Genomic DNA, 16,218 nt, shown 5'->3' on the forward strand with positions numbered 1-16,218 from the left:
GACAGAAGGATAATTTCTGTTTCCAGTGGTTAAAAACAGGAAAGTTCAGATTTGCACAAATATATCAACAGATTTGCCACCTCTGCACAACCAAGCAAGGCTGTCTGAACCCAGGGGCCAGCCCACAGCCCCTGCAGCCCCTCAGGCACTCTCACCCATCCCTGGAGAGGCAAGGAGAAGGGATTTCAGAGCACCAGCCACTCACCCCCACAGTTTCTTTGGTAAATGACTGTTTTCCTTAATCACCAGCACACAGAGAAGATGGAGAGAGAAAAAATGTCTGCCCTTGGCCTAGCTCTGCTTCTTCTGTCTCTTCCTGACAACTGGAACTTAACGTTTCAGCACTAAGTCTGTGAGACAGGACCATCCCTGAGAAGAGCCTAAGCTGCCTGTCAAACTTTAAATTAAGTCAAGAGGAAAATAAAAGAACTGACACGATAAGCCTTGCCTATTGCTCTGTGCCTGCAGTAAGATTGTTAAACAAAACACAAACCTTTGTTCAACTGCATCTCGAGTCAAAGCCTTCTTCAGCTCTGCCTTTGGCAGAACAAATATTCTCAGTTTTGTAAAATAAACCATTTAAATCACAAGAACAACTTGTGAACAGCTGAAGCAGCTCCTATGCCTCACAAACAAGCCTTCTGGCTGTCCTGGTTAGCATTTGGTACCCATTTTCAGATTATTTCAGCCCAGTGCTCTCCTAAGGGACTCCCTGGACAGAAACACAACCCAATCATAGCTGGGCTCCTGTGATCCAACCTGTTTCATCCCACCAGGATTGATCACACTCACCAAGCACAAATTGCAATCAGTTACAGTGTCCCTGTGCAACTGAGGGCAGCAATTAAGGTTTTAAGGTGCCAAGAGTTTAGGTGAATTAAAAATAACAAAGGGCCCCTAAGACAGGGAGATCTTCGGGTTTAACTTTCTTCCGCGCATCTGTCAGCACATGGAGATGCTAAAGGTCAGACCCCAGAACACTGGGAGAAAAGTGAGCCTGTGCTGCTCCAGGCAGCCCAGTGCTGAGCTGTGGATGTGCCATGGGATGGTGCAGTCACACGGGGAAGGGGAACTGGGCACACGTGTGTGCTGGGGAGGGACTCAGAGCTGTTCAGGTTTGGTTTTCCCCTCAGGGAACAGGCTGTCACAAGGCACAGGAAGCCACTGCAGGCACCAGCAGAGCTCGGGGGGCTTCCTTGGGCTCTCAGCCCATTCCCTCAGCCCCCCCTTCCCCGTGTCCCTCTGAGCCACCACCACACAGAGCTTAAAATGCCAGTTCCCACCACTGCAATGCGGTGACAGCCGAGAGCCGTTCCCACAGAAAGTCACCCGGTTTGATGGTTACACTTTGTGTCTTTTCATTTTAAATAATAAACAAAAACAAGCAAACAAAAACACAAACTAGAAGCCTGGGATGACATTTTGGATGGGAAATAAATAAAGGCTGCCGATGGCTATGATTAGGCTGAAAGTGCCCGAGGCTGGGAGGAGGTTTCCAGGCAACAGGCAGCACCACTGCTCGAGATTTTAAAATAGGCTCCAGCTCAGCAAGGCTGCATTTAAATAAGCTCCAGCCAGGCGAGGCTGCATTGAGAACTCAGTCATGCTTTGGCTGCTGGAAACCCAAACGTGGCCACACAGGGCTTCTTCTCTTCTTTTTTTGGCTTTCAGTTGCTGTTCATTACGGGACAGGAATACACTTACTCAAAGCTGCTCTCATCTCTCAAAGCTGCTAAACCAACGAGACAGACCTCAATGAAACATTTCTGCCAGTGACCTTGAAACGCAGTTTCCTTCTATTTCTGTAAGCAGCAATAATAATCTGGTTCAGGTTCAAGGCCCTGCCGATACCAAAGCAGAAAACCATTTGCTGTGCTTGCAGGGCGTTCAGCTGTCACTCAGCTCCGAGGGGATTTTGCTGTGTTAGGACAAACAATGCTAACAGCTGCTGGGAAGTAATAAGATTAAGAAAAGAAAGAAAGGGAAAAAAAGTTTTCACTGTTTTATTCTTTCCCTCCAATCCATCGAGCTCACAAACCTGAGAGCCTTGTGAACACAACCACTGCTTGTGCTCACTGGTGGTGTTTGGTGTGCTGACCTGCCTGGGGAGGAGCCTGTCCACCATCCTGACCAGCCACCCCAAGTGACCTGCCCTTTTGGCAGCTCCCACACACCCAGGGTGGCTCAAGGACAGCTTGACACAGTTCACCTGCTAGTAAAGACAAGGTCACCTCCACACTGGATCCTTTCCAGCAGAAGCAGCCAGCCTGCAAGGCTCAGCATAAATAATCAATCCAGAGCACAAATGCTGCAATAAATGAGGGCAGCAGTAATGCAGCAATGTGGGGGTTTTTTCTTGGTTTTGTTTTAAACAAAAGGTGAGGATTTCAGTGGGAGTTTTTCCACACTTTGTGCCAGCAATGAGACTGCCCTGCAGGACAGGAGCTGGCAGGTTATGTGGCAGAGCCAGATGGGATCAGCCACGGCAAGGGCCAGGCAGGAACACAGCCCTGCTCTTTCCAGTTGCATTGCTCCCTGCAACATTCCCACCCTCCCCAGCACCTGATGAGAACCAGCTCCCTCATCTCATGGCATGGGGAGACCACTCTCCTTCTTACCAGGCAAGAGCCCATCCTGGGGCTGCAAATAACCACGAGGCAGCTGACCTTTCCTGAAGCCCATTTCATCATTACACAACATGGTAATTAAGAGTTTGCAATGGTTTTGAGTGGGAACTCCCACCACAAACAGCCACTGCAGCCCTGAACATCACTTCTTGGCTCACTAATGATGGGCATCCTATGATGAGCAGCTACCAGGGTTTAACTTGCAGCCTTTGAACGTGCTCTTCAAAGACTTCTGTGCCTTGAGCTGATCTTCAGGCTTGAAGCAGAGAGCCAAGGGGATAATTCATATTTTGAATCTGGAATTTTGTGGGAAATGAAAGATTCATCATAAGGTCAGAGCAGAATTTATGTATTTTCAAATCCAAAGTCCTTTAAATGTTTTCACAGACCCTCTGTCCAGGCAACAGGCACATGAATGGCTCCTGTGGGCACAGCCACAGGAACAACAGCCAGCCCAGAGGGACAGCGATCTTCAGCTCTGGTTTGACAGAGACATCACAGAACCCTCCTCTTGGCACGCAGCAGAAACACACACATGCCCTTGGCAGCACAGATGGACACAATTAGCTGAGCACCCCAGGAACTGAACCAAAAACTCCAAACACAGAGCTCCCAACCAGCTGCAAGGCACCAGCACCCCAGACATGCTGCACTGGAGGCTGGGGGTGCATTTGGGATGCACAGTGGCACACTGGCCCACTCCTGTGGCATTGGCAGCACAAAGCTGCCCAGGGAACCAACAGCTGCACTTGGAACCCAGCCCAGCCTCCCAGGGCCACCCCCAGCAGGGTCTCCCTGGCTGTGCCACGGGTGGCTCTGCAGGGCTGGGACAGACGGAGCAGCGTCGCCGTGGGCAGCTGCCACAAACCACATCCCCAGAGATGACAGGTTACTGGGCCCTTTACTGCAAGTCACACAAGAAAAGGCAGCAGAGAAACACAGAGAGAACAAATCCAGATCCCTGTAAGAAGGTCAGCACAGTATCATGTACTAATTAGGCTCTTCCTCGTAGACAGAGTGATTAAAGAAACCTGTGAGGAGAAGAGCACAGGCTACAGCAGCAAACTTGTGCCTACGGTTCTTCAAAAAATAAAACCTGCTCACAGTTTCTCTTCATGCTTCACCTCCAAATTGGCACCAGTTTCGATCTGCGTCATTACAGTTTTCAGTGGCTTCTTCCAGGAGAAGGGGTTTTATCACTGCCTGCACAGCCCAGGGGGATGTCAGCAGTGGGACCAGCTCCGTGGTCAGCTGCCCCTCAGCTGCAGGGTGTTCCTCACTGGTACTCCTGAGCAGGGCAGCTCAGTGCTTTTAGATGTGCTGCCCCTGCTCTCCTTAATTCCACCAGGAGCACCATGAACAGACTGGACCTTGGATAGAAAAGGCCATTCTGACATCAGTTGGTTAAAAAATATAAAATAAAATAGATGTCTAGGAGTATCACCTTTCAGCTAATCTCACCCAGAAATTCTCCCTGGTGACATATGCTCGTGTTTCCTGCTCAGACAACCCTCGGGTCTGTTTTCCTGAGTGACGCAGGTGACAGCATATGGGTAAACAAAAGTGTAATCCAATGCCACAATCATAAATGGGGATTTTTTTTTTAATGGTGATAGTTATTTTTAAGAACTTGGCATGATGGGAGCTGTAATGTAAACCCTGGGCCCAGCAGACTCATCAGCATACAAGCAACTGGTGAACAGAACCACGAGGGAAAACCAAAAATCACATGGGTTAGCTGACAAACACTGAAGACTCCTGGACTTTTACCCTGAGGGACAGCACAGCACTTCTCTGTATCTGAGGTGCCCTTTCCCATTTCTACATCACAGCAAAACATAAGTGAGAAAGATGAACAGATGACTGTTTCCAAGGCCAAACAGCGAAGGGGAGAGGGGAAACAGGAGGGAAATTCAGTCCTTTCTTCTTTCTGCTACATGAAAAGGGCTTACCCTTGAGCAGTGACCTTCAACCCAGAGGTGTCTGGTGCTCCCTAACTCTTCCTCGGGCACCTCTGTGCTGCCAACTCGGTGTCTCCCTGAGGCGTGTCCAGGCTGCAGCCTCCAACACCAGCCCCATGCAGCTGGAAGCACAGCAGTTCAGAGGAGAACTTCTGACTTCCAAGAGCTCACTAGGCAGATGTATTTCAGGTCCTTCTCTTCCCAGACTTTTTCCATTTACATTTTCCACACACACTCAGAAAACAGCAAGAGGCAACAACACAATGTCTGCATGACACTTTTTCACAGTGCTTCAATTCCCACCACCGAGGCACACTTGTGTTTATAAATTCCTCAATCCTGGGTGACATCGTGACCTCACACAACACCAAATCCTCCAGCACTTACAGCACGGGTCGCCCTCCAACCTGGGTGCAGGGGGTATCTGTGTCACACCAATGCCCAGCACTGGGTATTCCCATTCCCATCTCTTCCCACTGCAGCAGCACACACAGACCTGGAGCCATGGGGCAGTGGGCCAGGCACCCCAGAGCCATGGGGCAGTGGGCCAGGCACCCCAGAGCCATGGGGCAGTGGGCCAGGCACCCCAGAGCCATGGGGCAGTGGGCCAGGCACCCCAGAGCCATGGGGCAGTGGGCCAGGCACCCGGCAAAGCACAGAGCACAGACTCCATTTACAATCAAATCAAACGAGAAAGATAAACCAGCAGACAGATCACAGCTCCCTGATCAGTGACTCGGAGAGCAGAGGGGAAGGGCAGGGAAGGCTCTGCATGGCCAGGACACCCTGGCACAGCTCCCGTGGCAGGACGGGCGGGCAGCGCTCCGAGGGGCCGGCTCAGCACCCAGCACAGCTGGGACTGTGCTGGGCACAAAACAATGACTTCACCTTCTTCATGCCCTGTCCACAATCCTCAACAGTGTGTGCAATACAGAGATTAATACATGTACCAGTGGGGTTTGGAGGATGCTACTCCCTTGTCTCCTGAATGGAAGTGCATGGAATCGACAAATTATTCAGTCCTGGTGCAGGGAGTCTCATTTTGCAGCTGAGCAGAGAAAGGACTGAGTGAGATTTGGCTGTTTGTTCAGTCCAAGCAGAGCAAGCTGGTCCCATGTACAGGCTCACCCGTGCTGGCACCCAGCAGCTGCCCTGCCAGCCACAGGCACTGCCTGGCCCCTCTCAGGCCAGGCACTCCGGGCAGCACTTCCACAAACCATGGAGCAGAGGGGGCTGCTGCAGGGTCCAGCACGAGCAGGATCCCCAGCCCAACCCTACGACCTCCCAAATGCCCACCACTGCCAGATTCCTTATAAAGGTGCTTGTTCCTGTCATCCTTTCACAAGTACACGCAGTCATGGAGCAGTTGAGTACTTGCCTAGAAACCTTTGGGCAAACAGTGTCAGAAGCCAAATTCAGCTTCTTTGTCCAAGCAGGCACTCCCTGGGGCCTGGCCCAGCTTCTGGATCAATGCAGAAAAATCTGACAAATCACCTCTCTCAGGAGATCCTCTCCATCTCTGAATATTGGCTCAACAAATGCCACTTGACATTTGCAAAGCGACAGCAGCGAGTGTAGACTCGCATTTCCATGAAGAAAACATTCCTTTTGCTTGCTCAGAGCTGAGGGGCAGTTACCAGCAACACCACACCTGATGTCTGAAAAACACCTCTATGGTGCAAGCAACATTCAAAACAGATGCTATCACACATCAAAATATTATCTGTCTTGTACTCACAGGCCAAGGACTATTAGATGTATAACAGCACCAGTGAGTGAGCTTGCACTTTGCAGTCTACTAAGCCAAAAGAGATGGCCTCAGAGAGGTAATGAGACCAGATTTTAGGCTGCCTAACAACAGTCAGAGCAACTTTGAGCATAGTAAATTTTAACAGAGGGCTTTGATGTAGTAGGCATGGCCTCATGGGTGCCTTTGGCACTGGAGATGAAATGAAGCACTCTCAGCTGGGGCTGGCCAGGGGAGCTCTCAGCACCTCTTAGGCTAAAGTTGTCATATCTAATGCCACCTAATCTCAGATTTGCAGAGTGCAAGCATACACTCCACCTTGAAGGTTCTCAGTTAATCTAAAGCATGTGCTTAAAATTTCAGATCCCCATTGTGAAGCACTTAATAACAGGCTGGGAGAAGAAAAGAGGAACTAAAAATAAGCCCACAGAGAAAGTTTTAGATGCAGGCTTTGTGTTAATTTACCACTTGTCTTGCAATAGTAACCCACTGTGCTTCAGCCTCTCTGGTGCCTCTCACTCCTGCCCACTCTGTGGTGGGACATGGACAGTCAGAGAGGACACAGCAGAGATGGTGTGAGCAGCTCTGCCTTCACTGTGCCCGTGCAGGGAGGGCAACAGTGGTTTCTCCCTGCTATGGCAGCCCTAAAGAGCTGTAAAAGGTGAGGTTGTGATGCCTAACACTGCTCTTCCCTCCAGCAATGGCAGCGCAGAGCCCCAGTGCCTTCCCTCCCTTCTTTTCCAAGACATGCTGGAACACAGCCACCTGAGCCAGCCCTCCACACACAGGACACTGTGTCAGCCAGACATCTCCAGTTGCTGCAAGCTCCCAACAGGCTCCCAGCCCACACTCAAGTCCCCTCCAAAAAACCTCACGCTAAACCAACACAATCCCCAGCCCCCCTTTAAACCGCTCTTCTAAGAATGCCAAGAATTTTCCCAGACACTCGAGCCTTTATTCATATCCCTCCCGGCTCCCAGCTGCACTCCAGGCAGGCAAAAACATCCCTGAAGAAACCAGATATGGAGTCACCACCAAGACACGCCAAGTAAAAACTGAAGCCACTTTACATTACAGAAGCAAGAGGGCTCAAGGGAGGAGGTTCCTGCCTTTAACTAAAGGTTATGTTGCCTGACGTGATGCCTTTCTTGAAAGCTTTTAAACCCATTTTTAAGAGCTATTCATAAACTCTAAGACCAGTGACTGCATTGCAAAGGGCAGTGCTCAGCACCCAGTGAAAACAGAAATTCAACCCCCCCTGGTGTGGTGCCAACATTTCCCGATGTCCCCTGTGCCCCAGGCCAGGCTCAGGGAAGCCCAGGCTCTGCTGCACACCCGTGAAACCCAGTGGGACACACTGCAGACACCTCCCTGAGGAGCTGCACAGGGATTCAAGTGAGAAAGCCAAACTCCCTCGAAGGGAGGAGCTCCTTAGGCAAACTCCTTAACTGCTTTCCTGTATCCAAGGAACTGGTGCCAGAGTTTGGGTTCCTGGGACACACCTTGTGCTGTATCCCAGCTGTGGCTGATGCTGGGCACTCCCAGCAGCCGGGCAGGAGCAGGGAGCTCACACTGCCCTCCTCCCCTGCTGCACCAGCCGGCTCCCCCAGCACTGCGAGCACACAGCTGAACTCAGGCCACTGCCTTCAGCTTCCTTTCAGCCTCAGCAGCCTTTCCTCCCTCAAAAAAACACAACAAACCACAAAACATAAAATAATCCTACACACATCTACACATCAAGTGGCACGGGCTTAAAACATCAGTTTTTGCTGACTTTCAGAGCCAAGTCTGAAGGCAGAGTAAAGCTCCTCATCTTTTCTCACACCACACACATCCAAGATGATCCATTCACAACCTGTGAATGCAACATCAGTTTTAATTTTCTGCAAACAAACTGACTGTTTCTGGCTTGAATTCCTCTCTGACTTTTTACACTACATGCAAAATTCCCACATGCTTCTTTAAGCTGTTATTTAGCAATTTCCCTATAACATTTATAAAGCTTACTTAATTAATTTTGAGGTCTTTCTTAATCAAGAAAGGATTAAACATGCATTTTGTCCCTATCACAAGTCCTGGATGAGATTTTACAAAGCAGCAAAGCAGGATTTACCAGGCATTATACACACAGTGTTTTGCAAACATGGATGTTGCCTTTGAGAATAAGGAAAGTTAGTTAAAACAGAGAAAACTATGGAACCAAAAATGAAAGACATTTCCTCCAAAATGACCTTAAAGGATGAGAAAGTTCAGCTCCTTGGCAGCCTGAGAATTCCATCTCCCATATGCTATTCAAAACCAAGCAGAGTCCAAAACACAATATAACTTTTTAAACAGGCTGAAGGAAAAGAACCTAAAATGCAGACAAACAGGAACACCCCACACCACCCTGTCAGTTTTGCTTAAAAATTATTTATTCAGAAGCTTCTAAGGTTTTGAATTTAATGGACTTCACAATTAACCCTGTCAAGAGGCTAATCTTAGCGCCTTATCTAGCAGAGACTTTCCCAAGTTCACCCGAGGCAGCAGATGCATTCCCAGCTTACCCTCAGCTGCTCTGACCAGCAGAACCTCTTCCCCACCATCCTTCCACGAGGAAGAGGAGACACTTGGCAAACACAAATGGCTGTGGGACCAAGCCAGGAGATAAACTGAATGCCTACCCCTAAGGAGTGGAATGGAAAAGGTTTGGGGCAGTTTAAAAGAAGTGTTGAAGAGGGGAAAAAGGATCCGGATCCCCATCGTGCCAAAGGAGCCACGCTGGATATCAGCCACCAAGATTATTTGTTTTAGTTACCACTTAAAATAAACATGGCCAATTCCCACATACGTTTCCAGAATTTATTGCCCAATTACACTAAATGGTATTATTCAGTATATTTTTAGAGAAGGGAACAGAGATATAGTGGGAACCCAAGAGTTTTGGTCAGGACTGTATGCTTTTTCCCAGTTTGCCTCATGCAACCATCCCACAGCATCTCCACAAACAGCTCTCCCAGCCACTGACCAAGTCTCCTTGTCATAGTACCTGGAAGACACCAGAAAGAGAACATCCCACAGTGTACCACAGCCACTCAGCACTGAGAGCTAAACCACAGTCATCATGCTAATAAAGCTGACTGCTATACATCCTATTAACACATGCCTCCAGAAAGCCTCAAAGTGTATTAGCACAGAATACCTTTAAGCTGAAGAATCGAGGCAATGGAAAAAAAGAAGAGAAAACCACTATTTGAAAAAATACATGCAGCAAAAAAAGCTAAGCTGAAAGGACTGTGTATGAAAACAGGATAGATGAACTGGAAGCACCTTTGCTGCAGCAGACAGGGCAGGGGAGCATTGCTGGGAGGCACTGTCAGCCCTTCCTCAGGCAGCCCTTCCAGAGTGGCCGAGCTGACAGCCAGGATCAGCGTGGATTAGGATGGAAGGCCTGGCCCAGCCTGCTGTAAGCAGGGACTGGACCAGAGACCCGGTGCTGCCCCTCTGCCCCGAGCTGCCCCCACAGCCCGGGCACCCCAGGAACACTCCCAGTGTCTGGCACAGCGTGGATCATCTCCTGTCCCAGCACCCACCTGAGCAACGCGGGCTGCTCCGGAGGGTTCCATCTTCCCGCTGGGAACGCGCTCCCTGGCAGCCCAGAGCCAAGGGCATGCCCGTGCAGTGCTCTGCAGGCAGAGGGGAGCTCAGGCGAGCAGAGGCTCAGGGATGTGTCCTGCCTGGTGCAGCCGGAGCACTCGGGACGCATTCCCAGAGCACTCGGGATGCAGGGTGGCACAGCCCCATCACAGCACCTTGTGCCCCCTGAGGTGAGGATGGGACAATCCCGGCCCCTCCATGGAAACCCAGCTCCCTGTGCCAGCCTGGCTGTGAGGCAGTTGGAGACAGAGAGGCAGGAGCCCCGAGGCAGGGTGCTCCATGGGAACCAGGGTGCTCCATGGGAACCTCGCTCTGGCTGTCTGACATCTCCGGAATTTCGCGTGTGTGGGAGACGGACACTTCTGGGTTTCACAAAGGAATCTGAACATCCAAACAAAGTGGTGCCTCCACAGCCCTGACCCCAGGGGCCCTGGTCAGCCACAAGCCGAGAGTGGCGACCAGGGCTGTATCCAAGAATCCTGCGGTTCCCACTGACACCATCCTCCTCTGGAAACCTCCTGTCACTCCATTTGGGGGGGGGGGGGGGCAACTCCCTGTTTGGCTCCACCTTCTGCACCCAGATGTCACAAGCTGGAGGTGAGCACGGCTGCTTATGGCAGAGAAGAGGCTCTGGAAGAAAAGCACATGGTTGGAGCTGAGAAGAAGCAGCACTTTCAGGATTTTTTTCTCACTTGAGCTGCTCTGGGAGAAGAGATGGGCTCTGTTAGCTGTCTGACACTTCTATGATACGTGAACACAAATGCAAAGCTTCAGCCACAAACCCAGAGCTTGGTGCAGATGTGGGGAAGGGGAGAAACAAGCAGGCTGTACATGAACACAAGGTCCACCTCAACAAAACACAAATATGGGACAGGACAATGTTATTTCTAAAGGTTGCAGCTAATCTGAAACAAACAGGGCAGCTTCTCCCATCCACATCCTGAAGTGTGTCCAAGATACATTCTGAATAATCAAAGTTAATCCCATAAATGTGCCCCTACCCTACAGAGGAGGGTTAAGCAGCGTGCCCACACCCTGCATGTTTCCCTCAGTCCCATCACCTCCCAAATTCCTCCTAATTGCACAACCCAGGAAAAGCCAATTCAGCATCATGCCAGTTTCTTCCCTTCCCAAGCTCGGAGCCAAAGGAGCAGGAGAAGGAAAGGAGAGGAGTGGAGAAGCATGGCTGCTCCTGCAGAACAGCCCAGCCCTGAGCCCTCAGCTCGCATGGCAGTGCCTCGAGCCGACAGCGCTGGGGACAGGGGGGGCACCCGGAGACAGGGCTGTGCCTCTCCCTGCAGCTGGCTGCCTGTTCTGCCACACAAGATAATATTTAGGGAGCTTTTGGCCTTCCAGTAACGCTGGAGACTGGCTGACAGCTGCCACCACAGCACTGACAACAAGCCCTGACACCGGGCTGGCCTCCTGAAAGAGAGTTATTCTTCAGGCTTTCATTTGTTTTGCCAATGCTGAGGGCACACACGGCCTCAGCCTTTGCCAGCTCATGGCCTTCCACCCACGGCCTCTGCCTGCCTGCCTTCCACCCACCCACCCACCCACGGCCTCGGCCTCCCTTCCACCCACCCCTCCACCCCCCGGCCTTGGCACTCGCTGCAGTTCCGAGCGTTCAGAGCAGCTCTGGAGCTCCCACGCACAACAACATGTTGCATCTCTGCTGCAAGAAGAGACCGACAGCAACAGCACCATGGCAGGGAAGGGGAAAAAAATGCAAAAAATCTTATTCTGGGCAACGTTCGTTCACGGTGCATACACAGAAAATAAGTGTTTAACTGTGATGGGCTGTGGGTGAGTTTACTGGCCCTGTGGCTGAGGCAGTCAGAGATGGCTTCCTGTGTGAGGACAGGCAAGTCTCCCAGCGAGGCACTGCAGGGCTTGGAGAGGCAATCACCAATTTGTCCCCTGCAGTGGAAGACCATTTTCTCCATCGCTCCTTCCCAAAAAAGCATACGCTACAGGCAGAAGAGCTGGCCAGGGCAGGGAGGGAAAGGGCTGCTCCTGCTGGGCTTGCTTCCTGGTGCTTGCTACCAGCTTGGAGAAAAATCTGTCACTTGTGTTCCACTCTGCATGGGAGATCGCTTGAGTTTTTCCAGGCTAAAGGTAAAGTAACTGAATGGCAAAAACAGACAAGAAAATTCAATCCTGGAACTTCCAAATGGTGCCTCTGGCTGGGCAAAAAAATAGAGCCAGGGGAATGTCAGAAGTTAAGTCAACCCCATTTTCCACTGGAATTAAGCCATGGAAAAGTTTTCCTTGAGAGTCTGATTAAAAGAAAATGTAAGCCTGTGCTTAGGACCTGCAGTGATAAGACTTCTGGCAACCTCTCTGCCCTGGTCACGGTACACAGAGCTGTTCTCAGCTCACTCCTCATGCCCATCTTTCACAGATTAAGGTGTCACACTGGTCCCTCACAGGGAGGAGCAGGTTTAGGCTGTGCAGTCATTAAGTGAAACCCTGAGCTTACAGAAAACAGCAGCAACACATGAAGTTTATCCCAACCAGGCAGTTATGGCAGGAACAGGCACCATTCAAAGGTCCCTCTCCTCCCACAGAGCTGGGAGCAGGTGACAAGGAGGCAGTGCTGCCTCAACAGGTAACGCTCACGTAGCTGCCAAACTGGCCAGACCCATCCCAAGCTCAGCAACTCACTGCAACAAAACAAATCCCACTGCCCATTTCCAGAGAGGAAGATGCTGTTCAGCTTTCCTCTGTATCAGATCTTCTAAGGGACATTAATTTATAGTAAAGCTGCCAGTACCAGCCAGATGTCAATCCCTTAGATGAAGGGAGATCTCAGGACTGCATGTAGACAGCTGCCCCACAACCACAGCTCTCACACTGCCACGTACAAGTGTCCAGTGCTCTCTTCACTGGGCATCAATGTCCACACATCTCCGTCCGTGCAGGCAGCCACAGTGTGCACACCAAGCCATCAGCCACGACATCTTCCAAAGTCAACTTTTCATGCTGAACTGTTATCTCAGCCCAGCCCTGAGGCTGAGGACACCTGCTCCTCCTCACAGGACGCAGCTGCTCAGCTGGGAGCCCAAGCAACTGCCTTTGCACCTCCAACTCAGACTGTGGGTTAATGCAGATAGTTAAGGAACAGCATTTTGTGAGGTCGATGGGTTTTATTTAAAAAGAGAAAGCAACAGATTTGGGAGTTTTGAAAAAGCTTCTTAAAAGCAAAACAGTCTTACAGCCTCAGTCTCACATCTTATCCCATTTACTCTCCTACGCACCTCCAGTCGCTTCTCCATCACTCCTCCTCCTTCCAGCTTTTCTGGCTTCCCTCAGAGCTCCTGCATCTCCCTGCTGCACTTCACACACCTTCTGGCTTCCGCCTGCACGTGGTGCTTGGGCTGTGTCCCACTCAACATCCCAAGATCCTTGCTAATGCTGCCAGTGTCTGCTCCAGCACACAGTCACTGCCTGTGCCAGCTCAGCACTACCCAGGCCAGGCCACGGAGAAGCTCCGAGCCCTGATGACAAAGTATTTCATAACTGAACCAACTACCAGCTTTCTCCCCACTCTGCTGGGAGTAGCCTTGGGTCTCCAGAAGCGATGCCTGCAGACCAAGCCTGAGCAAGGCAGTGCTGAGCCACGTTCTCACAGCAGATCAGCAGAGAACTTCAGTCTCCAGGGCCTGAAGCAAATCTCTCACAACACTACATTCACAAAAACAAAGGCGGTGTTGAACACCACTGGTGTGATCCTGCTGCCTCAGAGGCAGCTTTCCATGGGTGAGCTTCCTTTCATTTGCTTTTGTTGGTCATTTCCAACAGCAGCACTTGAAGGGAACTTTATTGTACTGGAGACGGAGGCGTTCTGGAGGGCTGTACAAGGGAAGCGTGCATCTGGGGAGTTTTCAAAACACATTATCCAAACCTAAGGGTCACTACATTCCAGGATGTCAGTGTCAGCTGGACACTTATAAATAGCTTCAACAGTCTGAATAGCACGACCCATTGTGTGTCAAAACCCTCCTTCAGAGGCTTTTTCAACATTACTTCCCACTGCAGATACAAACAGCTGGTAAAAATAAATGAACTTATCATCACTTTGTTTGGCAGTAACGAGCTGCTCCCATGCAGAATTTATGCTCAGGAAACTGAGGCACAGTGATACAAAGTGGCACCGAGAAAGTTGTGAGCCCTGCAGAAAGAACAGCTTGGAACACTCGAATCACGAGATTTCCATGATACTGCTGGAGGAACAGCATCAGAGCCGAGACACATCCTGATGGTAAAGGAAACAGCAGCTGGGACAGACCTCTGCCCCATGTCAAATGGAAAAGAGACATTGCTGCCAGGTGAAAGGCAAACTAAGACCATCAGATCACCAGATCTACTGGGTCTGCAGATCCCTGTAAACTCTCCCTGCACAAAGGAAGCAGATTTCCTCCTAATGGAGTTGGGCACTCAAGCCATGCTGGAGCCAAGCCATTTCCCTTTGGTGCCCAAATGAGAGCCAAGCACCTTGGGAGCTCTTTTTTTTTTCTTTCTTTTCTTAAAAGAAAAGTGACAGAATACTGATGTAAGTACTCCAAGCATTCTTTACCCACACCAAAGAACACAAATTAAGCTTAATGTTCTCCGGAACTAGGCAATATTTTAGGTTCCTGTAACACCTATGAAAACCTGCACAGGCAGCAGCAGGCACACCAAATTAACATTAAAGGTATTTATATATGATACCAATTCAGAAAGAATTGCAGTGAGACAGTCATGGTGTTTCCATTCCCTGCCATTGGCTTTACCTTAACCCCCTCCTCCCAGAGCCTAGAAACATTAGCTTTCTTAAATGAGAACCTCAAATCAATTTTCCTTTATGCAAGTTTTAACTAAGTTACAGTTTTGCAAATTCATTCTTGAGCTGGAAACTTTTGGGCCAGGATTCAAAGAAACGAAGCAGAGTTTGAAATTCTTGGCAAAAAGTAGCTCTCAAAGAAAACAGTAGCAGGGACTTGTTTGTGCTCAAACGGCATCCCAATAATTCAGACAGCCACCACTGCTGTTCCCATTTATTTAATAATATCACACCAGACTTTTCTGACTTTGGAGAGCTATGCTACTTAATGCGGTAAAAATGTTTTTAGCTCTACAAGGCTACAAGACGCATCACCGAGCTATTTCACGAGAGCAGCCTTCCAACAACAACAGAAAATTCAAGTGGTAGACAAAGAATAGTTTAGAGCCGACACAGATTTTAGCCAGATTGACTTCCGATAGCAGTTATACAACATGTGAGCTGCAGAGAGGCGGCTGAGCGCGGGTCACGCTCCATATTTGCTGTACAGCATTCCTTACCCCGGGACCAGCCAGCCCCGAGGGGCTGCTCTGCCCGCCTTTGAACCCCGTGTCTCTCGCAGCATTACACACACCCCGCTAAGTTACCGTCGCAGAGTGTTTGGATACCAGTGCTATGCAAACAGCTCGTGTTTCGGAAGGTCTGACCCCCTTTCTGTGCTGCCCGCCCGCAGGCACAGGCACCGGACACGCTCCGGGAGCATCCCGGACATCCCGGCAGGAGCCCCCGAGCGCGGCGGTACCGCTCCGGCTCCGGCTGCGGCCCCTCCGCCCGCCCTTCCCTTCCCTCCCGCCCCCGGCGCTGCGGGACCTTCCCGCAGGGACTGTCCCCGCACCCCGGCCCCGCCCGCGCCCTCCGCAGAGCCCCCGCCGCGCATCCCCCCGGCCCCGCATCCCCCCGGCCCCGCATCCCCGGCCCCGCCCGGGGGAGGCCGAGCCGGGCCGTGTGCCCCGCGCGGAGCGGGCCGTGCTCACCGAGAAGCGCTCCAGGTCGGTGGCGGCCATGGCCGGGAGCGGCGGTGCGTGCCCGCGCGGGAGGATGCGGGGAATGGATCCAATATGGCCACTTCCTGGAACTCCCCCCGCCCGCCGCAGGCACCGCCCGCCCGCCGACCGCGGGCACCGGGGCCGGGCGGCACCGCCGGGGCGGGACAGGACGGGACCGCCCCTCGGGGAGGGACCAGCCCGGCCGCGCAGGGGGACCGGGGGGCGCGGCCCAGCCGGGGCGGGCGCGGGGCGGCGATGAGCGGAGAGCACCGAGCACCGAGCACCGGCGGGAGCAGCGCGGGGAGCGCCCGCACCGCAACGCGGGGAGAATCGTGCCCGAGGGCGGCCGTGGGAGGGCCCGAGCACCCCCGGCAGGGTTCACACAGCCCCGTTTAAAGGTCGGGCTCGATGACCTCAGAGGTCTTTTCCAACC

General features: G+C 51.5%; 1 protein-coding gene across 1 annotated transcript in view; it reads right to left on the reverse strand.

The window, feature by feature from the left end:
* The window catches only part of SEPTIN8 (septin 8), a 40,409-nt gene extending 24,505 nt beyond the window's left edge, over positions 1-15,904 (reverse strand). Inside the window, 1 exon segment of the mRNA XM_032702515.1 lies at positions 15,774-15,904. Within this exon segment, the coding sequence (XP_032558406.1) occupies positions 15,774-15,803 (30 nt within the window). The 5' untranslated portion in view covers positions 15,804-15,904.
* Positions 15,905-16,218: the final 314 nt, after the last annotated feature.

This window comes from Chiroxiphia lanceolata, chromosome 15, assembly GCF_009829145.1.
Source record: "Chiroxiphia lanceolata isolate bChiLan1 chromosome 15, bChiLan1.pri, whole genome shotgun sequence".
Taxonomy (NCBI): domain Eukaryota; kingdom Metazoa; phylum Chordata; class Aves; order Passeriformes; family Pipridae; genus Chiroxiphia; species Chiroxiphia lanceolata.